This window comes from Castanea sativa, chromosome 9 (genome assembly GCF_040712315.1).
Source record: "Castanea sativa cultivar Marrone di Chiusa Pesio chromosome 9, ASM4071231v1".
Classification (NCBI taxonomy): domain Eukaryota; kingdom Viridiplantae; phylum Streptophyta; class Magnoliopsida; order Fagales; family Fagaceae; genus Castanea; species Castanea sativa.
The window spans coordinates 6,233,006-6,257,266 of record NC_134021.1 but is presented as its reverse complement, the minus strand read 5'-3'; the positions used below and the strand labels follow the sequence as shown (position 1 = coordinate 6,257,266).

The window sequence follows — 24,261 nt, the reverse complement described above, 5'->3', positions numbered from 1 at the left end:
AAAGCCAATTAGTTTACACAAACCTTAGTAAATTACTATTGTTGTTTAGTCATTAGTATTGTTTGCATTTAAGGAGTTACGTTGATACTAATCATTGGATTTTTTAAATATATTTTTATTTTTTTCTACTCAATTTTATAATAATAATAATAATAATAATTGTCCAACCCAACCCGACCCATGTGGGTTAGGTTGGACTTATATGATGGGTTGGGTTAGGTTGGATTTTTTTTGACCTACCATGGTGGGTTGGGTCAAAAAATCCCTCAACCCGACCCATGCACAAACCTAATTTTTATTTAATTAAAATAAAATTTACTATTCTGATTTTTAGAAAAAAAAATTTTTAACTAAGAGGATCTTCTCCGTACATCAAGCCACGTGTGCGAATCATAGAGGTCGTATATTGAGTCACAAAAAAAAAAAAAATTCATCATAAATATTTTTATGAATAATTATGGAATTTCAACCAAATTAGTTAGGGTCATAATAAATCAAGATACTATATATATAGAATAGTAAAAATAATTCTAGCAAAAAAAGAAAAAATTGTATAGAAATACAGTAACATTTTTCATACAAAATTGAGAATTAGCCAATTAGGGATCATATGCTCCAATGCACTTTGAGCCACGTGTGCAAATCAAGGAGGTGATATATATTTGATTGTCCGAGTGTGTTTAGATGCAAGATATTCCCACTAAAGCAAAGAATCTTCAACAAACGCTTTCCCGACCTTGGTTTTAACTCCTGTTTTACCAAAGAACACAGTTCTCGAATCTTCAAAAAGGATCTTTCTTCTTACAAAGTTCAACTTCTCCTTCACACTCCACAACACAGTTCAGACTTCATAGCTTAACACCAAAGGTATGCCTTTCTTTCCAATCCTTTCTCTTACTTTGCCCTTATAACAGTCTCTGAACTTTTTTTTGTTTTGTTTATTTCAGTTATATTTTGATGTGGGTTTTATGTCATCAATGGAAATTTGTGGTTTTTAGTCTCTAATTGCATTGCTAATTAATGGGTTTCTTTAGTTTTTGCTTGTAATAGGGTCTGTTATCAGTTGGGTATCTTTGTTTTTGTGTGTGTGGGGCAATATTACCTCACTGGATTGATATTTTGATAATCAGGGACACATATGTGTGCATTGTAGAATTGTAAAAAGTGAATATGATTAAAATAATAGCTAGTAAGAATGCTCTGATAATTTTTTTTTTTTTGGTGTCTTTCATTGAGAAAGTTGAAGTGGAATGTGGCAAGGACAGAAAGCTATGGTATTTTGCTTTCTGTAGAGGTCTTGTACCATTTAAGAAGTTGTTTCTTGGGCATGGGGAATTGTATTTGATAGTGATGGTAAAGTTTGTGTTTTTAGTTTTGGTAAAAGCATGGAAGCTAAGATTCATGAATAAATAAAAAACTTAGGGCTAGCTAATAGTTAGTTCTGACTTTTATTTTCTGCTTGCTGCCATGCCCAGGAAGAGCTGTCTGCAAGTCCCACCAACAGCGAAGTGCATGCTTTGAAAGCAAAGGGAAAAGGTAGAGCTTATTACTTTAAAAAAAAAAAAAAGGTAAAAGGTAGAGCTAGGTTTTTTCTTATCTGTTTTGAAGCATATTTTCTGGGACTTCACTGTGATCCAAGCTGATATATTTATTATTGAATCTTTTGTCATTGCTGTTTGGATGAGGAATGAGGTTTCAAAATGAAATTAATGGTAAGAGCTGATGAAAACCGTGAGTGATATTGCAAAATTTGTGGATAGTGTGGTTAGGCCAGGGAAAGGACTAAAGAGATTTACTTATTACTAAAAATGAATGAATAAAGAACTAACAGGTTGAAGGGGTGATTGAGACATGATTATTTATCATAACACTGAAGATATGGCCCTAGATAGTACAGGACTAGATTACACTGGAAAAAAAGGGGGAGTGGGGGTGGATGGGAAATTGTACTTAAAACTAAGTGATTGGATAAGGCTTTTATGAATAGAGGTGTCTAGGTAGTTGATGTCCATAATTTGGTTCAAGAGGAAGGGTGCATGTTTTTTGTGGATGATATAATTTTAGTGGATAAAACTAGAAGTAGGGTTAAAAGATCTATGCCAGCGTAATCTTTTTGATTGGTCTCAGTGCTAGGGTTTTACTAATTGTTCCTCTCTTTCAGAGTTTATGTCTTCTCTTAGAGTAGCCTCTTGATTTCTTTTTCCTTGGTGTCTATTTTTGTTTTCCTTTGTTCATCATCATCAACACCTTGTACTTTTTCCTTTCTTTTTTCATCAATAATATTACTCTTATTACCTAAAAAATAAATAAATAAAAAACCTAGAAGTAGGGTTAATTCCAAGTTAAAAATTGTCAAGACGCTCTAGAATATAAAGGCTTTCAATTAAGTAGGACTAAAACAAAGTACATGGAATGTTAGTTAAGTTTAGTAAAAGTATAAATAGAGACAAAGGGGCCGTAAGACTGGATGGTCAAGAGATACTAAAGGGTGAGCTTTCGATATCTTGAATCAATAATTCATAAAGATAGAAAGATTGAAAAGGATGTAAATCATAGGATAAGAGCAAGCTGGATGAAATGGAGAAAGCACATTAGGAGTTTTGTGTGATTGTAGCATACCATTTAAGCTAAAGGGAAAATTTTGTAAGAATGCTATATGACCAGCTATGCTCTATACTACTAAATATTGTGCTGTTAAGAAGCAAAATACTCATAAAATGAGTGTAGCAGAAATAAAAATGTTAAGATGGATAAGTGGAAATACATGGTAAGATAGGATTCAAAATGAGGAAATCAGCTTAAAGTAGTTGTAGCCCTATTGATGAAAAGATGAGGGAGAGTTGCTTGAGAAGGTTTGGTCATATTCAGAGGAGAGCGACTAATGAACCAATAAGAAAGTGTGAATTGACCTAAGTGGAGGGAACAAAAAAAGTTAGAGGAAGACCAAATATAACATTAGTATAAATAAGTTTGCACACGCCTTATGGAGTGAAGTGTTTTTGATGTTTGGTTTGCAGTGGGTGATGCCAAGGACGGTTGTTTCTCTTCTATTTGCATGGGAGAATTTCTTGGGGTTACACTCTTCTTCAGTCTGGAATATGGTGCCAGCCTATTTGATGTGGCTGATTTGGAGGGAACGTAATACCTGCATTTTTGTGGATGTTGAGAAATCTGCTGATTTTTTGAAGTCTTTGCTAGTTGGGACATTGTTTGGGTGGTCTCGTATTTGGGGTTTTACACAATGTATTTCCATTTTTGATTTCGTGCATTCTGTTTCTTTTTCTGTTTGATTTGTTTGTATTTGTTTCTAGTACTTTGTTCATCATTGTGAACATGTACTTTTTTTAATGAAAATATCTGTTACTTATCCAAAAAAAAAAAAAAAAAGTAATGGAGAGCATGACTTCTGATAGAATAGAATGAAGGAAAATAATACATGTAGCCAGCCATAGCTAATTTGTTGAGGATCCGAAGACAGTTTTTCCTGTAAAGGAACTTATTTTATGAAATATGTGGTTATTGTATGTTGAAAGGTTTTCCATGGGAGAATTTCTTGGGGTTACACTCTTCTTCAGTTTGGAATATGATGCTAGCCTATTTGATGTGGCTGATTTGGAAGGAACATAATACCCTCATTTTTGAGGATGTTGAGAAATTTGCTGATTCTTTGAAGTCTTTGCTAGTTGGGACTTTGTTTGGATGGTCTCGTATTTGGGGTTTTACACAATGTATTTCCATTTTTGATTTCGTGCATTTGTTTCTTTTTCAGTTTGATTTGTTTGTATTTGTTTCTAGTACTCTGTTAATCATCATGAACATGTACTTTTTTTAATGAAAATAACTGTTACTATCCAAAAAAAAAAAAAAGAGTAACGGAAAGCATGACTTCAGATAGAATAGAATGGAGGAAAATAATACATATGGCCAGCCATAGCTAATTTGTTGAGAATCCATAGACAATTTTTCTTGTAAAGGAACTTGTTTAATGAAATATGTGGTTATTGTATGTTGAAAGGTTTTCCATGAAAATGTCTCCCACAAAAATGAGATTGATATAGGATGGATAGGATGGCCTTTAAAACTGTGTTTAGGACTGCATTCTATCATTGTACATGGATAAGCTTCAAGAATATTTAATGGGAAGGAAGTTTCAAGATTTTTTTTCTTGAATAGAATTATGAAAATCGAATCGTGATGGATATTAAAGTGCCAGAGACAGGAATAAGAGTGGCAGAATTATGGAAAATTAATGGGCGGAAATATGACAGCAGAAATTGGAGAGGCTTCTGATTGTTTAGGTTAGGTTTCACTGATGGAAAAAGTATATCAAAAATGTGGCTCTAGGATTTTTAAAGATGTAATAAAAGATAGGGGTTGCCTTTTTATTAAAGGAAGAAAAGAAAAGTTTTAAAGGCTGTTCAGGTGACCGTGAATTGTACACCCAAAAAAAAAAAAAAATTCAACGCATATATTATTTGTTATGAATGCAACATCTAGAAGCTGCAAATTATTCTATTACAGTTACAATAATGAAAAAGTTTGAGGCAGACTCATATCTCACTGTTGGGTTATTTCTGGTCAATTTCCAATTCTAGTTTGAATTTTATCTAACTGCATGAGATGTTTCTTTCCCTGCCTTTTCAATATCCAGTACGATGGATTGCTTCCTTGTGAGCTGATGAATGGTTTCTCATGTGGATACTTGCACTCCTCCTTTACTTTTTGTACAGAGCAGCGATTTTCAAGGCAATGTTTGTCGAGTCCAGAGACAATGGAAGCTAATGGTAGCAGTTCTAATTCCAATGAAAGCCAACCTTCAGGAGGATCAAATAATTCTAGCACAGAGAAGCCTAATGAGAAAGAAATCTTTGTTAACCATGGTATGTCTATTAAGGGAAAGCTTGTATTTGTTATAGATCTGATATAATTTTGCCTTCAAGGACAGTATTATCACTTACCAGTCTACCATTTGAACAATTATTTTGGAATGTGGTCAAACTAATGCTGAATCTGATATTTTCTACGTGCATGGGGTGGTAATAGTCATTGACCTTGTGGTCTAAATCATAGATTATAATAAAAAAAAAGTGTTCCAATGTTGGTATTAATATTGTATAAGGCCATTTACGTGTTCTTTTGTTTCTATATAAGTGTATTAAGACCTAAAAAGCATGGACTCATACATTGACACAAACCCGGCATGGGATGACGACACAACAATTCTTGAAAAATTAGGACACGGCACAGTGGGGATACAACTAACAATCAATTAGTTAATATATACCTTTAAGTATATGTTATGTTTATTTTAACTTTTCAAAATAAATAACAACAATAAAAATCTTTTAAAACATATGGGTGGCGAATTGGAGGGCCTACTTCTTCAGGTGTCTGGAATCTTGTTCCTTTATGTCTGTTGTGGACTATATGGAGGGAAAGAAATTGACATACTTTTGAAGATGTGGAGATTATGTCAACTCAACTGCAAGCATCCTTCATTAGTTTTCTCTATGAGCGATCTTTTGCTTTGGGTTCACAGAGTAATTCTGTTCAATCTTTCATAGAGTTTATTCATATGTAGATATTTTATCCAATGGTAATTCTTTACACTATTTCATGAAGTATGGTAATTCTTTACACTATTTCATGTATTTTTTCATGAAGTAGTCTCGTTTCAATAGAATTATTCTTACCAATCAATTTTTTTTTTTTAAAGAAACATATCTAAAATCAAAAGAATTTTATTAAATAATTTTTTTCCCTCCCAGTACAAAGAGGACACATGCAGAGTGTCCCTGACATGTTTGACACGAAGATGTCGGGGGTTTTGAAGAGTTCATGCTTATTAGATTAAGACCGAAAAAAAAAAGAACCATATAGATTGAGTAATAATAGTTATGCTTGTAACACTATTCAATATACTGTGCAACTGAGCAAAGTAATCTTGAGTTTTTTTTTCTTTTTTTTTGGATAAGTAGCAAAGTAATCTTGAGTATGGTTGAACTTGTTTGAATTTTACTAAACAACAATTGTTATATGGCAGTAAAAACAAATGAGTTTGTAAAATGATTTTATCAGCATTTTTGGTTTTTGGTGTAAGGTGAAAATATGTGTACGAGTGGGTGTGTAATGAACCTTTAGTAAAAAATGGTGAGTAATATTGTGATTTGAGAGTTTGATTGTACTTCTCCCTGAGTAACCCCCCCCCCCCCCCCCCGGGGCAGGTGTACTTGGTTTTTTTTTTTTTCAATAAAATTTCTTGTTACTTAGACCCAAAAAAAGAAAAAAGATGAGTAATATGAGATGGTAGTAGCATTCTAGATGAGAACTATCTCCCAAGACATATAAGAAGTCATTTATCTTGATGACTCGTAGAACTTCATTTTGATGAAATTTTCTGGTGCGCTTCCTTGTTACTAGTGCATTCAGTGCAAGTGAAAATTCCTTTGTTTTTCGCCCCTCTAGAAAGTTTTCAAGTAAAATCCTTTTCTTGTGATTAACACGGATGGCCTCACTTTGCAGCTGAGATAGCTTGGCATGAGAAAAGAAGAGAATGGGTTGGGGACCAATCTCAAAGAACAAGAAGAATGCCTAGAGAACCAATAATGAGGTATATGCTTACGTTAAAGATTTTCAAGATTCCATTAGATTTTGATGGTTAAAGCGCTGATGGCAGATGCCAGTTTTGTATGTGGATTTATTTTGGGTTCTTTTGGGATGGCTCAGTCAGGAAATTTGTAACATGCTTGTAAATATGCGCCTCTACTTGCAATAAACCATTATACTAACCATTAAATTTGTATGTTTTATTTCTTTCTTTATTTATGGGTGGATAGGGTAGGGATTCATTGTCCTGTCAAGTTTTGGTGGGGAATTTACTAGTTCCATCAATTGTGCCTGGAACTTGACTGGCAAGTTCCAGCTGCAGGTTTGAGAGAAAGATGGATCTGAATACATCCAAGAATGTAGAAGGTGGATTACTTCATTAAACCTTTTTTTTATTAGGATTTTCCTCCTATCATAACATTTGAGTAATAAACTTTTGGATTTCTTTACCAGTTGACTAATCCACCGTGGAGTTGGGAGTTTAAAAAAAATGTTAACAGTTAAATTCTTGATCCACATACTGTGAGGATATTGGAGTAAACAAAATTAGATAGGATAAATTGAGAGGTAAAAAGGGTGACACAATCTTTTTGATTTGTAAACAATGTCATTAAAAGTCCAAAGGGGGGCAACCAATGTAGGTGGGAAGTACACAAGACATATACCAATTTACGTAAGTTTCTAGAAAAAAGAGGGGGTGGGGGCAGGCACAAAAACTATGTTGACTTTGAACTGAAGTGCTTGTGTGAGAGGCATTCACTTCACTGATAGTGTACTCCATGCTTGTAAGTGTCATTAAAACCAATTGGCCACTTGTGAAACCTCTACAAAACCACCCTTATATTCTTTATTCTAACTCTGGAATGAGATTCATGAAAGCTTGATGTTATGTTACCTCGGGTACGGTTCCTTGGATACTGTTTTTTAGGTTTTCTAATTAAATTCAGCTATGTGGCTACATTAGCCAATGTACCATAAACGATGTTATGCTTTCCCAAGGACAATTAAATTTCACCATGTGGCTTTGTGGTCAATGTTGTCATATGGTTGAATTTAATTGGGGAACTTAAGGTACAATACTTGAGGAACTGTATTTGACTTTTGCCCTTCTACTCGAATATATCCACTTATGTGAAAAAGGAATTAATGTACCACCATGAGAAGACTTCTTTAAGATGTAATTTTTAGTGTAAGAAAGGAATTAATGCTCCCAAATTAGGACTTGCTCTTCTTTGGCTTTGCTAACATGTTTGATGTTTTATAAATGGGAATAATGTGAGAGATTTCTGACCATCCCAGTACTTTCTTCCAGGTTGTGTGTATTTTATTTGAATGTGTATTGATTTTTCCTTTTCGTTCCTCTTAGATCTTAATTTCATTAATATTTGAAATATGTTAAAAGATTTTTTTTTTTTAATTGCTTGACGTAGTGAAAGTTTTTTGTAAAGGGGAGACATAAGAACAGGCATCATTCCCTCTGCGGGGGTGGTGTATTAAACATTTTTGGGGAATTTCAGTTGTACAACTATTTAATGTGTGTAAAACATTTTACTTATCTATATTTTACAGAATAATGTAACCATGAGATCTTTTGCAGCTGGACCACTACATACGAGGATCTGCTTTTATCTACTGAACCTTTTCAGCAGCCAATACCATTAGCTGTAAGTTTCTGTAGAAGCTTTCTTTTTTCCTCTATGTTTTCTTTAGCTTCTCACCTGTGGGACAATTTTGACATGAATATTATCATTTGATGGATTCTGCAGGAGATGGTTGATTTTTTAGTTGACATCTGGAATGAGGAAGGCCTTTATGACTAAGTTATTGGACCCTTCTAGTGTTCTTAAGAATTTTGCACAGTTTTATTTGTGCGGATTGATGATGAAGCAACCCATAGGCTATACAATTTTTTACCCCTCAAATTGATCTAAAGGTGGTACAGTTGGTTTGCCTGTTCTCAGTTTACATTTTACATAAGTCATGCACAGATAATTTGGTTTCAGATGCCAGTGACAATTAGAAAATTGTAGTCTTAGTGTGGTTCCTGTCAACAGCTAAACATTTATGTAGTCAACTAATCAGTTCTGAAGTAAGATTTCTTCTAATTTTGGGAAAATACATTTCTTGCTTTCGTTGAAATTCTTTCTTTCTGCAATGGCAACTGGAGGTGCTCAGATTATTCTTTTTTATGTGCATTATATTCCTCCAAAAGTTCAGTAGAATCATACGGAGTTCTGTATGAAAGGCCATTGTTTCCACCAAGCTATAAATAAATATAGTAGCAACATTCACCTGTAGAATTATCAGGTGGGTTTGCTTTAGTCTTGATGATATTAATATTTATTAATATTTTTAAGCCATTAAGCTGGATAAAAGTATCAGGTTGGTTTGCATTAATCTAGAAGTTAATATTTTTAAGCCAATGGAAATTCAGCTCAATGACACACTCCCAACCCTGTGTGTGCGTGTGGGGCTGCTCTAGATATCTTTCTATGGAACTTTGCAGAATACAGGGGCTGCCTTTGTCTACAATTCCATCCTCTCTGGTCTGGTGCTATGTAGACTAGGTAAAACAGCTTTTTGACTCTCTCTAAAGAAATGGAATTAGCTGGATTTAAAATGTGATGAAATTAAATTTGTTACAGTTCTCTTTGCTTGCGGCCATAGTTGAGGATGGTAAGAAGTGACTTCAATCCTTGTTGAATGTCTATGGCCTACAAACTGTGTTGGAAGACTATGATTGTGTGGTTGCATGGGATAAAGCTTAAAATTTAATTCAAGATCTGCCATTTGAGGCCAACTCTGTAACATAAAGGGATCTGTTGGGTGCTTGCAAACTCCATGGGAAAAAAAAGGGTCAAAGGGGGTGAGATTTTTGGCTTCATGAAATAGAGTCTGCTCGTGCAGCTTATTATGGACTGTTATATATACCTGCTAATATAAATCTACAGGCAGAAGCTAGAAGAGCTAGTGATGAATGTACTGGAAGACAAGGGCATTTAAGAGGGTTGAGCTTTGTAGAGTTGAATGAAACTGTTACCCCAATTTTTGGCAAGCGATAAACCTAATCGACAAACTGAATTCGGATTGGTTCATGCTCAAAGACATGACCATGCTACTGAAATTTGATTGATGTTTTGATACAGATGAAGAGAATGAGTGTGTTGTCCATTGGCCACAGTGGAAATTTGGTTTCGGCACCCCAATGGGGTGAGTGGTCCGGTGACAAAGGCCATTCTCATGTGACTTGATTGAGGTCAACATGTTTGAATTTTTGAGGGCATGAAGTTTGTTCTCAGGATATCCACTAACTGATGCTACTAGGACTCCAGAAGAGTTGGGGTTAAGTTATGGCTAAACCTACATGAGGAAAAACCTATAGTCCCCTGTCCTCTATTTAGACTCTTCAGGTTTTGGTTTATCAGTGGGTAAGTGGTCCAGTGGTAAAGGTTTACTCACATACGATTTGGTTTGAATTGACATCCTAAGTTGAATTCTTGGGAGCATGCAATTAGTTCTCAAGATTCTCATTGACTGATGCTACTAATATTTCAGTGGAGTGATGAACTTAAGGCTAAGTTATGGTTAAACCCACATGACATTAGTTCTCAGGATGCCCATTGACTGATGCTACTACTATAAGATCTCATTGGAGTTGTGAAATTAGCTTATGGTGTGGGGGTTTTTTTTTTTTTTTTTTTATTTTTATTTTATACTAAAGTTATGGTTAAACCCACTTGAGAGAGCGTTTATTATTTCCTATACCTTGTCTAAGCCCCTCGTATATTAGTTACTCACCAGATTAGGTGCTATTATGATCAACAAAAACAATAACAAATATATGGAAATATGAATCACATCACAACTATATATAGAAAGAATGAAAGGCAAGAAGACAAACAAGAAAGAATCATTTAGTATATGCATAGGTGTTTAGGTATCATGAAAGTTAGAAATAAAAGAAAACAATGACATTAAGTGTCCCGAACAATATATATATTGATTCCACTCATCCTCTTAAACCTACATTGATTTCCTTTTATTTAGCTAAAGACTGACTTTTGCTGCCCAGACTTTGGTTGTTTCCTATTGGGGATGATTCCCTCTCCAGATAGCACATGCCAACAAGTTTGCTGTCCTACTGTGAATAATAAAAAAGTCAATTTTATTGTTCACTATTCACTGTTTAAATGGTGTTTTATTTTTGCTTATAAAAGGGATGTCCCTTTCAAGGTAGAGGTAGAACTTATTTTTCTAGTTCCGAATTTCCTTTAGTTTCTAAGAAACCTCTAGAAGGTCTTAAGCTTGTAACTCTTTCCAATTCCTGCTCAAATCTTGTACCTACAATAACTTCATATAAGTGTTTTATTTCAAATCTATTATTGAAATCTTGTTAAAATATCTATTGTTATTATGGGCGGACAAAAACTAGTTCTATTTACCTCCATAGGTTACAGCCAAAAAGTCTCACACAACCTATTTATAATTAAATAATTGGGAATAAACACTCCACAATGAGAAGCTTAAACAATTAATTTCATTGATTTAAAATATTACAAGTACAATTCAACTGTTCCCTCCCAAAAATTTCTTTATCCCCGTGGTGTTACACACTCTCACACTTATCAGATTGATCACTTCTTTTTTTCTCATTTTTTTCCCAACCAAAAGATCCTCCTCTTCTCTTTCTCCCTCCTTATTTATAGGGGTACTTCTTGTCCCTATCCTTATAGCTGTCCTGTTGCCAACTCAATATTTAGGGATATTTTTTGTACTTTATCGGTCTCCTCCCCTCCCTTAGCTTTGAACTTTGCCTTTTGGGGGATATTTTTCCTGTTCAGGCTATCTCATATGTATTTAATGCGGCAGAGCTTAGGTAAGGGCTCCCAAATTGATGCAGAGGTAAAAATCTTCAACCTTCTTGTGTGTTCTAGAAGTTTCCCGTGGTCCTAGACACCATCTGGGAGCTACATGTGGATCATCCATGCACCTTGCTTTAAGAAAGGTTAATTCCTTGCCTTTTCCACAGGAACCATTTTCCCATGGTGTTCTCCTCTCTTGGGTACGGGGGATGGTTCAGCTTCCTCTCTCTCATAGCCCGTTGCCCTCTGGGACTTCCTTCAAGCATACAAACTTGGCACAATTTTTTCCCATAGCCCAGTCCTTTATTGGGCTTAAAGCTTGGACAGGGATTCTTCTACTCCCCACAGTTATTGTTTTACTTAAAGCACTTCTACTTTAAGCATTTATATTAATGTTGTGCACTTCTGCCCCCTTTTGGTATCAGAGCCATCTATTTTTGGCTGGTGATAGTTGTGTTGTGTTCTTTTTATTCTATCTTTCAGTTGTCCAAAAATAGATAGCTTATGAAAAATGTTGTCTATTTAATAGAAAATGCATTAATGACTTCTTGGCTAAAGGATACAGTTTTTTGCATATTGACTTGGTTCAGTTTGCTGGTAAACATCTTACTCGACAAGGTATTAATGCTTCTGTACTTATGTGCTTAAGAGATGCTAGACTTAAAAATTTTCATACTAGTATTCTTGGCATGATTCAATCATCTTGTTTGATGGCCATGTTTATTTTGATTGTTATCGTGATCTAACTTTTGCTTTAGATGATCCAATATTACTAAGGCTTTGACTTTAAATATTCTAACATCTGGTTATGATATGGAGGAAGTTAGTAATCCTCTTGCTACCATTTATTGCATTTATTATAGATTGCTGAAAACTAATCATAATCCAAATGCTACTTAAAAAAATTATTTTAGTTTTATAGCATGAGTTGTACCCTTACTCTTTAAAATTACTCTTTGCGCAGTTACACAATTCACCATTCATAATAGGTGTTGCTCTTGTATGGGACTTCTGGTGATTAATAACAGGTTGAAACTTGAAACTGTTTTTGGAGTTCATTGGTTGATAATTGTCTCATCTGTTTATTCTGTAAGGGGCAATATGGCGCAATAGTAATTAGAGTTTGACTATTGTCAGATCTTTTTTTGTTCTAAGCAATGCAATTGAAAACTTGAAATTGGTTAGGGCTCATGTAATTGAATGGAATTTCAATGAAGGATATTTGACGGAAGTTCCTACAAAAGAAGATAAGTTTGGTCGTAACCTGTACACAAAGAACGCAACAACAGCGGCTAAGGCGATAATCAGCACTTTGAAGCTCAAGTTGATATTTTGTTGAAGAAAGGTTTAAGTGGGTATAATTTGTCTAGGCTAAGAGTTACATACCACTTGAATGTTGTTGAAAGGAATATTTATACCCTTGATTGGCACATGCTTATCTTAGCAATCCATCATTGCCTGCTTACATAAGTTTTTGGCAAATATGACCATCCCTCGCTAGTTTTGCTGGTCTTAGAGTACTTTTAAGTGGTGGTTAGGACTCCCACCAATGAAACAAATCATATCGCATTAAATGTTGGCAGGGTGATTGGAGATAATTAATGCAACTATGATTAATTTGATTTCTTGGTCCGCATCTTAAGGATTATACCCATATCAATCATAATGAACGGCATGCCGAAAGATCTTTGAACCAATAATTTGAACATATGTCTATCTTGTGCACAAGTATCCCATGTGACTGGCATATGTATAATGTGAGATTCTTGTTTTTTTCCTTGCATAATGTATTTGTTGCTCTATTACAAATGAATTATAATTATATATTAGATAATGAAAAGCAAGAAGACAAATTTATATATATATATATATCATCTCATAAGTGTATAAGTGTTTAGGTAACAAGAAAGTAATAAATAAAAGAAAGACGAAATTACAGTGTTGGTCCCTCAAGTTTACTTTGCGAGCACAATTGGTCTCTCAAATTTCAAGTGGGCGTAATTGGTTTCTCAAATTTTCAAAATAAGGGATATAAGTCCTTTTGTTAACTTCCGTTAGTGATATTGTTTACGTGGCTAACGGAATAATAACCTAACATTTTTTGAATGATGTGGCATTTCCCTTTACTAAAAAATTACAAAATTAAACTACCTGTTCCAAATTCAAATCCTAATCCTAACCTAGTTCCAAATCAAAACTCAGTTTGCAATTTGCAATCTGATGTGAAATACTAAGATTCACAAACCCACGACAGAGAGAGATTGAACAAACCCAAGCCCAGCCGCCACAACGCTGCCGCCCTCCACTGGAGACATTGGACTCCTGCTTCTCCAAGTGACAGCCACTGCCACAATTCATGAGGTTTACTTTTGTGTCGATTTTAAGCATGTTTGGAATAAACCTCTAAATGTTTGGAATCAACATCTGAGCACAAGAATTCTGTAAATGTGTGCTCCATTGCCATGGTAGTGGTTGTTGCTTGGAGAAGAAAGTGCGGCGTGAGGCAAGATGCCACTGTCTCCAGGAAGGGCGGCGGCTGGGCTTGGGTTTGGTCAATCCCTCTCTCTCGTGGGTTTGTGAATCTCACGTCAGATTGCAAATTGTAAATTGACTTTTGATTTGGAACCGGGTTAGGATTAGGATTTGAATTTGGAATAGGTCTTCTTTGTTTCTTACGTGTAAATTTTAATTTTGTAATTTTTTAATAAAGAGAAATGCCACGTCATTAAAAAAATGTCAAGTCATTATTTCGTTAGCCACATAAGCAATATTGTTAACGGAACTTAACAAGATGACTTATATCGCTCATTTTGAAAACTTAAGGGAACAATTGCGCTCACTTGAAACTTAAGGGACTAATTGTACTCATAGAGTAAACTTGAGGGACTAACATTGTAATTGTGTGGACTAAAAGGACCTAAGTAAGTGTTTGGGCATTGGGCTTTATTGATGGACGCTAGTTTGTTTTAGACTAAAAGCCTCTTAGAATTGTAACTCGGCCCATGAGTCGAGAGTCCGAGGATTCGTCCGAGGACGAATATCTTCTCGGACAGACCCACGATGACCCTGTGATTCGCCAAAAAAATCAAGGCAGGGTTACATAAAAACCGTTGGTTAAAAAGGGGACTTAAGCGCCCTCCAAACGCAACGGTGTGAGGGAAATATCTTATGAAAAGGCTGCTACCTCCACATTAAAAACCCTACACCTACCTCCCTGGCCGCATTAATGGGGGAGTGACCCCTGAATAATAGAAGTCAGCCTTCTTGCTGTTATTTAAAGACTCCCAGAGGGTGGTGGATGGGATAGATGGCTAATAGGGTGATTTATGTGACACGTGGATAAAGAGAGAAGAAGAATAAGTATTTAAGGAGAAGAGAGGGCAAAGAATTAAGGGGGAGACGAATATTAAGAATTGTGGCATTTGAGAAAAGAAAAAGACAAATAATATATAGTTTGTTCTCGGCTTACGTCCGAGGAAGTTTATTTTTTTCCGTTTGTCTTTATTTGCAAGCACTGTAATATTTTAGCATGTTCATCAAGTTTTGAATATCACTAAACTAGATTGCGAGCCTACACTTTACAAATTTCATTGTTTAAGGCTCATTGGGCTTGAGCCCACGTGTGTTTTTGGCTCCAGGCGCAATTGTGCATTTACAGTAATTTCGCCTAAAAGAAAACAAAAACATTAAATGTCCTGAGAATATACATATAGTAATTTTATAAAAAGGTCATGCTAATGAATGCTGGGCATTAGTTAACAATCTAATTTAGAAAAGTTTTGACATTATTTTTATGAAAAAATAAAAAAAAATTATCAAAATATTAATTGTTTTATTTTCTTTTCCCATAAAAACTTTTTTTAAATAGTTTTGTTCTATTTTCTTTTCCCATAAAAATTTTCTTTAAATAGTTTATTAACCAAGCCCAAAGGCCTTCTTTAGCATTTCTCTTTTCTATTTTTGTTCTGTAGTGTGAATTGACGGCATGAATTGTCCCTTTACCGAATGAAAAGATCCATAAATATTGCATACCGTGTTGGAAGTTGTAACTTGTATGAAGAGGACCAACAAAAGGTTGATGTCAAAATGTTCTAAAGTACTTGGATTTTCTTGACTTGAGCCCAAAAGAAAGAAGACAATGGCTAGCTGCTGCCTGATGGGTTCAAAGTCAAGGTGGGATAGTATTTAGAATCTTAGACGGAAGAGCTTAAGAATTTTCTCAGCTTCCGTATTGCTTACTCTTTCATCTGAAGTTTCTTGATAACTACAATAATGGGACCAAATGAATGGTATTTTCAATGTTCAATCCATCCCTGACTGACTTTGACTGATAAGAAAAAACAAAGATGTTGATGTCCTGCGTGACCAAGTGCGGGATAAAACAAATCACCCTTCTCTCTCTCTCTCTCTCTCTCTCTCTCTCTCTCACACACATACATACATACATATATATATATATATATATATATATATATATGAGATTTACAAACATGCCTCTTAAGACATATATTAATAAAATATTTTAAAAAAATCTTATCAATTTTTTTAATATCTCATAAAAAAAATTTTAAAATGAAAAGTTAATTTGTGCCTTAAGCTGATACATTATTTATATATATACATATTTATTGCACCCAAAGTATAAAGTATTTCACTCAATAATTTTTTTTATCTTTTAAAGTATGTCTTTCTATTTTAATAAGTCAAAGGAGGGCATCAGCAAGTTTGGAACAAATGTTTGAATCTCAATTCAAACCTTCCGTTACCCAAAAATCTCTTCATATTATAATTGGCAAATTACTTAAGGTGTGAAAGAATTCATGATAGGAATTGTTAATTTTTTGAGACTTCGTAAATATTTGATTGTTTATTTATCTGACAAAATTGTTGAGTTACAATTCCCTGAAAATGTGAAAATATTTGATTGTTTATTTATTTGACAAAATTCTTTTACATAGAAAATTATTAATGAAAAACTTAAATTTAGATGTTCTTAAGCTTATTTTGCAGATACGAAATATCAATTCTCGTGTACACTGTACTGGTGAGAATTACTAATGAAAAACTTAAATTTAGATATTCAAATTATTTTACATATTTTTGATGTAGTGAGTGATTACTGAGAATCAGTAAGTATTTGTCATATTAATAGTTTGTAAAAATATTGTAATATAACTAGTGACTCTAGCATTACTCTTTGAATTTATATTATACTTTACATAGAGCTATACAAAACACATATTTAAAATAATAGAAATGCAACGTCCATAATATTTTTACAACAAATCACAGGTAGTTAGTTATTATTGGTTCAAATTTAAACCTAACACTAAGATTATTTTTTTGCCCCAACAATAACAACCAGTAACAACCTGTCACTTAGAATTTGTTGTAAAAATGTTGTGGACATATCATTTTTCATAAAATAATGTAACACAAACACACGTCGTCACAAATAATTAATTAACAAGTTAAGTGCTCCAAAATTGTATTAAATGTCTTATGAAAAGAAATGTATTAAATGAAAAACAATACCCTTAATATCGATAAACATCTTATTGATAAAAAAAATACAATTAATTTTATAAAACTAACTTTATATAGTTATTTTTTTATAAGAATAACTTTATATGATTTTTATTTTTGTTTTTGTTTTTGTGTGTGAGTGGAGAAGAATAACTTTATATAGTTAGTTTTGAGTAAAAGAGTAATTCTCTTTTAGCTCTATGTAAAGTATAGTATAAATTCAAAATCTAAGTGTATATATAAATTATAGACAGTAAAAATGTCAATTTTTTTTTTTTTTGATAATTCGATAAGTGAAGTTTGGGGTACCTAATCCTTGGATGTTTTTGTTGAAAATACTAGGATGTGCCAATTGATTTACATAGCTCTTGGCATAAATGTCAACTTTTAGGAGTTCTAATTCACACAAAATTAACTTCTTTTTTTGGAGAAACCACACAAAACTAACTAAGTCCTCAAGAATACTCCCAAGATTTAAAATTCTTATTAATTAATTGAACCTGTCTTAAGACATTGTCTTTGTTTACAATGAGTTTAGATGGAGGGGGAGGAGTGGAAAGTAGATGAAAGGATATGAGAACGGTTTAATGAACCTTGTTCGGATGTTTTCTATAAGTGAAAAGGAAAGGATTTGGGAGATTTGGAGGGGTTGAAACAAGATAGCACTCTTTTTAATTGCCCAAAATTAGGGGAATTTTGGGGGGAGTGAAGGGTTCCACTTATATGTTTTTTAAAAAATAAATTGTTATTTTTTTTCTTATGATGTCAATTTATATGATTCTTTTTTCAAAATTAGTTAAAAAGGGTCATAATTGTCAATAAGGGTGTAATCAGTTCAGTTCGGTCAATTTTCTTTGTGTTTGGCCAACCGAAACCGACCGAAATAGTTGAGAATCAATCTGTTTCGATTTTATTTCGATTTTGGTCGGTTTGCAAAGGAAGCAAGAAAACTTAGAAAAGTGAAGTGTACCCATTTGAGGTGTTGGAATATGCAATGTGAAACAAGAAATTTGAGCAAAATATTGCAGAAGAAGAAGCCCCAGTAGGCCAAATGGTATTCTCATGATATATATCAGAGACAGATAAAGAAAAGAGAAGAGAGAGAAATAAAAGAGAAGAATCATACCATGATAGAAGAAGAGGCTGGCATGTGGAGTAGCCGTGGAGGCCAGTGTATGGAGGCTGGCGGCAGATGTGGACTGATGTAAGCCGGTGTGTGTGAGAGGGAGTGATGGAGGCTGTGTGTGAGAGGGAGTGATGAAGCAAGTGTGAGAGGGAGTAAATGTGGGGTAGGTAGGGTAGGGTTTCTATTTTTTTTTCAATTAGTTTATGTTTAACTTAATTAATTTAAGTTAATTAGTTTAATTTTAGTTAGTTAATCTAACTTATCTAATGGGCAGTTGGCTTGAGTAATTTTTGCAAGGCCAAAGGCCCAACTTATTTTGCAAGGCCTATATAAATTTATATTATATATATAATATAAATTATATAGTTATTTCAGTTTGGTTTTGGCCAGTTTGGCGTATGAAGACCTGCCACCGAAACCAAAGCCAAATTTTTTAGTTTCAAGAAATGGAAAACTGATACCGAACAGAAATTTTGGACACAATTCGGGTGATTTTGGCTTGTTGTTTCTGCTTTTCAGTTTTTTGCACACCCCTAATTAACAATTTATATGATTATTCTCTTTCCCTTAATTTTTAAGATATCCAAACAAGATATAGAGATATATAAACAAGGACAAAAACGTCTCGTATTATTTGACTTGACATACCATGCTCTGTTTAGTGTAGATTTTCCCTACCTTGGAGATACCCCATCTTGCCCCACCCTGAATGTATATTTACATATGGTATAAAATTTGTATACTCGTAGTGTATTTTTTTATTTTTATACATACTCTAGTTATAATTTATTTTTTAATACATATTCTATTATCATTTCCAAAATACTTGTCTCTTCTTCTTTTTTCTCTCATGGTCACCACTTCCCTTTTTATATAATCTTTATGTCATCACTCTCATTAAAATTAGTAAAACATCTCCAACTCTTCCTAAACCCAACCTACCTCGATCTCACTCAATGTGGGTTTTCTCCAACTAGAAGAAGAGACGAGGCAGGACGAGGTCCATCCAACCTCATTGCGATCTTTGTATATATTCCCCTCTCCCCTACTTAATTTTTTTAAACTTCAAAATAAGAGAATCTAAATAACCATTTTCCTCTCCTCTCATTTACTCTACTTTTTCCTTCTTAATCTAGTTTCCTTTCTCTTCGGACTTCTAAACAATTAGAAGTTTTTTGACTTAGAGCTCTTCACCTGCCTATTTTGTTAAGTTGACAACATTTTAATTTGTTTATTTTTTTATTAATTTTTTTTAGTGGGTTGTATCTAAGAAAATCTTAAAAAGCTGTATATAAGTTTTGATAAGCTTTTTTTTTTTTTTAATTAGCAAAGCTGTATACAAGTTGGTGCTAAAAGTAAGTTGCATTATTTTAAGGGATAATAAATGAACTAGCCAAGATACTTCAGCATGGAGTTCTATGAATCTGGTATCACTATCAGGGTATGCTCACTGTCTCTGCAACAGAATCTGCTACTGCCAGACAACGTTTTGATCAGATTTATGAAAGAGACCCAATTTCTTGCTGTCATGATTAGACATTAATTAGTGGCTACTCTTTAATCAGTGATTGATCTAGTAAAGCATTAGAGGAGCTCATAATTTCTCACACACGAGATGGAATTCTAGGCCACACCATGCTTTCTGTTCTTAATTATTAGAAGGTTTCACTTTCACTTGCACCACCAACGTATGGAAATTAGGCTATTGGGTCAAACTGTCATTGTTTACTACACTTAACACATACGTTCACGTATGCAAAATGTGAAAGCATTAATGATACTGCTCTATATATCTTACAGTGAACTCGGAGTGTGATGCAATTAATTTAACTCCTCTAGACATTTTCTCCAAAAAAAAAAAAAACTCCTCTAGACATCTTCTAAAGGAACTAGGAAGAGTCATCATTTAAACTTCAGAAAGGTTGATAATTTGTCGTCTTTATAGTATAAGTGAAACAGGAGTGGAGGAAGCAGTCTCATATTCATAAGGCTCTATATTCATATGCATTTTCTTCTAGATGTAAGTTTGTGAGTGTGACCATTAATAAATTGCATTCACCTTATGCAACCGACTATAATTTTTTGTAAGTTTCAATTGGCTCAAGTAAAGACTCTTGTTTTCGAATAAAAGATATGTGATTCAATCTCTACCTACTCAAAAAATTAATTGGTGTCTTGGCTTAATAACAAAAAACAATCATCATGAAGTGAATACAATAAACTTAAAATACAATCATGTGTGTGTGCATATATATATACACACACACACAGAAATACTAACGAATGCTTTAAGGACATTAGTATAAAAACTATTTTTAGAAACATTTTATTGAAAAATGATAAAGTAATTAAATTTTCTGATAGCTTTTTATATTTTCTATGAAAGTAGTGTTAAAAACTTTCCTAATATGATTTATTAACAATTACTCTAAAGGCACCTGTTAATATATAATCTTTTATATATATATATATATATAAAAGATTTTAATTTCCTTTTTATATTTTCTATGAAAGTGTGTTAAAAATTTTCCTAATATGGTTTATTAAAAATTGCCCTAAGGACACTTGTTAATTTATAATCTTATATATATAAAAGATTTTAATTTTCTTTTTATGTAAAAGCTGTACTGCCTAAATGCTCTCTACCCAAAGATAGGAGGAGGCCAGGAGGGGGAAGCTCGTACACACGTAATAATTTGTTTAACCTTAGAAATTCTTATAGTTTTTGGAGGTAAATTGCAATCGACTTCCCTTCAATATAGTGTGTGATAGATTTTTTTTTTTTTTTGAGAAGAAAGTGCGTGATAGATTTTAGTCTTTCAATGTAAAAGTTATATTTTCATCCTTTAATATAGACATAATTAGTGTATCATTTTTTAGAATATTAAATATTTTTAACATACACACGAGGAGAGGGGAGAAGGGTTTTTTTTTTTTTTTTTTAAATTTACAATGGTGTATATCTGAAAGGGCCTAACATTTTTTAGTTAATATAGGCATAATTGGCAAATTACATTTTGATCCTTAAATATGGGGTGTTTTAGCATTACGGCAGCGAAATTAATGGAAAAGAGTTTTTTTTTTTGGGAGAACAATGGAAAAAGAGATGAAATGACTAAAATGTTACATTTTAAAATTTTGGAGTGTCACAATCAAACCTTTTCAAATTGAGGGACCATAATCAGCCTAAATTGTTCAAAAATACTCTGTTTTTTTAATCTAGCACAACCAAACCATAGTAAATAGTTCTTAATCTTTGGTATCACTAAAAGGGTGGGATTAAATGTTTATAATTTTATATTTCACCTTTACCCGAAATTAATGGGTTTAAACTCTAAAGTGATGGGGTTTGGCTTACCTTCGGTATGTTTTTAACTGGACATATTATTTTGTTTTAAATATACAATGACAAGTGATACTGTGATAGTGAGTTTTAGGAGGTGTTTGGTACATGCACTTAAACAACAGTTTTCAATATTTAAACAACATTACACGTATTTTCACACTTTTTTACCCACACGTATTTCAAAAACATACAAACATCATTACTAGAACAATATTACCAAACATGCCCTAATAATCTCTACAATTAATTTAGTTAGTATATGATATGATAGTTTCTCATTAAAATAAAAGAATATTTCAAATAAAAAAGTATTAATGTGGCATTTAGTACGTGGTAATGTTTTAGGATTCTCAAGAATGTTTAAAATTCTCATGTTTGGTTGCAAATCACGTCAGAGAATCAAATTCTAGGGGAATTTGATTCTTCCTTTAAACCACTCTCAGTAAGAATGTAGATTTCCTTTAAAACAAGTGGGTATCTAGATTCCCAAGTTTAAAAGAAATTGTATTTTTTATAAATTGACAATTTTAACTATTTTTCCTTATCATTTAAGCAATTAAGATAAAATATAAAACAAACCATCAATATCTTTTCCCTTATCTTTATATTTTCCTACCAAAATAACATAAATAGAATAAACAATTTTGTTGATATATTCCTTAACAAAGTTCTATTTAGGTTTCAAGTGTGGAAAAAAAAGTTTGAAGGAGACCCTCCATTATTGCCAAATATTCACTTTTGCTATTGTGTATGTGTTGCTCAACAAATTATCAAGGCTGTGTTTGGTTTAATGTAAAATGTTTTCCAAGTGTAAAATATTTTTAGGTGAAAATATTTTTCGGAAAAGAAAATATTTTTAGGTGTTTGGTAGTATTTTAAAAAATACTTTGAAAAATATTTTTTTAGTGTTTGGTTGTGTTCTTGAAAATACTATAGAAAACACATTTTCTACTTGTTGCTCACGTTTTCTTACATTTTCTCAACTTCCAAACAAATATATAACATCATTTCTCAGCAGAGAACACAAAAGAAACAAAACCCAAAAAAAAAAAATCATCAAATCCAGGAGAGAAGAAGGAAGAGAGAGAGAGGCGAGATCGCGCAATCAACGGTGAAGGTGAAGGCGAGACGCGTGGCGGAGGCGAGATCGCACGATCGGGGGCAACTGGGTTCGAGATCGCGCGGCGTTGGAGTCGATCTTTGCTTGATCGACGGTGAGAGGCACGACCTCGACGGCGGTGGAGTCGATCTCAGGTTCAGGTGACCGGGCTCTCTCTCCCTCTGATGGTGACCGGCCTCTTCTCACACACTCTCTCTCGGTGTCTGTGAGTCCGAAAATTGATTTGAAGGTAAAATAGAAACGTAAATCATTTTCCGGGTCAAAGGCATTATTTTACAGTCAAAGTTACTCATTTTCCGGAAAACTCTATTTTCCATGCACAACCAAACACACGAAAATGTGTAAAAGGATTTCCTAAAATCGTTTGAAGCCAAAATAAACGCAGCCTAATAGTTTATATATATTTTTCATTATTTATTTAGAAGAAGATTTTTTTTAAAGGACTTGGCAGTTTACATTTAAATCTAAGGATAGAATAAGAAAATGAATAATTTATTTAAGATTTATGGGAATAAACCAAATATTATTATCTCGCATTCCTTAGAATCTTAAGAAATTTCCAATGAAACCAAACATAGAAATCACTACATTTTTAGGCATCCAGATTACAAGAAATCATATTCCTAAGAATCTGAATGTTAGAAGTAATATGAATTCTACAATACCAAATATCAAATAAAGGTAAGCCAAATCCAAAGTGATGAGCTTGAAAGAAAAAAAAAAAACTTAAATGTGAATTTTAAATTTTGAATTTGTTAGTCCCAACCCAAATTTTGGACCATGTGAATTGCCTTCCGTACCTAATTGCAGTTCCAATGAGTCATGGCGTCATGCACTCTTTCCTAGAGAGAGAGAAATGGCCCATTGCAATCAAAATTTTCTTTTCTTCGCTCTCTTTGAAAAAAGAAAAAGAAAAGCAAAAGTAACAACTTCATTAAAAGAACTAAAGAAGAAATTCGCCAAAAAAACAACAACGATGAAAAGAAATCTACATAATCATATATGATATATCTAGAAACTTTCATTTTGCCTTGATATTTTTTATATAACCATTTACTAATTTTTTTTTAACTCTATATATACACAAATGAAATTTTTGTATAATCATTTCTATAAATAAAAGCCGTTCTTTACTTTATTATGCTTTATTTGTGTTAAAATTGAACACTTTCGTATAATCAGTTTTTTTTTAAAAAAAAAACAAAAATCTTAAAAAAAGAATTTATGTGGTTCTGCTCAGCCTACGTCCACAATGAAAATCTCTAAATAACTACATTTTTATTACATTATAAATTGTGTATTACAAGAGCTTAATATAAAGTCTATGTAATTGAAATGTCTTGGTTTGGGCATATTAAAAGGGCATGACTAAAGTACGTACACAATAAAACATGTGCATACACTAATATCCCCTATCAAACCAAAGTGGAATCTTGAGCTTGGAATTGTAATATCGTGAAGGAAACCATGTCCATAAATGACCGGATTGGATGTAGTGAACCAAACATAATGTGGAATAAATCATGCAAAATGTTAGCAATGGCGTTAAACAATGATGATCGGCAACCGGAGAATAGCCACACCAGTGACCAAAAGGTGGCTACTAAGGTTGAAAGACAGCTACACTAGTGGATTGAGGAACCTCAGCAAAGGACAATGTTAGAGCATTTGTATC

The 24,261-nt window shown here is 33.3% G+C and overlaps 1 protein-coding gene across 2 annotated transcripts; it reads left to right on the top strand.

Moving 5' to 3' along the window:
* Nucleotides 1-686: 686 nt before the first annotated feature.
* Nucleotides 687-8,722, top strand: LOC142610756 (uncharacterized). 2 transcript variants are annotated; one of them, XM_075782681.1, is made up of 6 exons: nucleotides 689-867; nucleotides 1,476-1,536; nucleotides 4,731-4,880; nucleotides 6,523-6,610; nucleotides 8,204-8,270; nucleotides 8,373-8,722. In XM_075782681.1, exons 3-6 carry the CDS (start codon nucleotides 4,772-4,774, stop codon nucleotides 8,424-8,426), a joined length of 318 nt encoding a protein of 105 aa, XP_075638796.1. In that variant the 5' UTR covers nucleotides 689-867; nucleotides 1,476-1,536; nucleotides 4,731-4,771; the 3' UTR covers nucleotides 8,427-8,722. The 2 variants fall into 2 exon arrangements, with proteins under 2 accessions (XP_075638797.1, XP_075638796.1); XM_075782682.1 differs by lacking the exon at nucleotides 1,476-1,536 and having other exon boundaries at nucleotides 687-867.
* The last annotated feature ends 15,539 nt before the right edge of the window (nucleotides 8,723-24,261 follow it).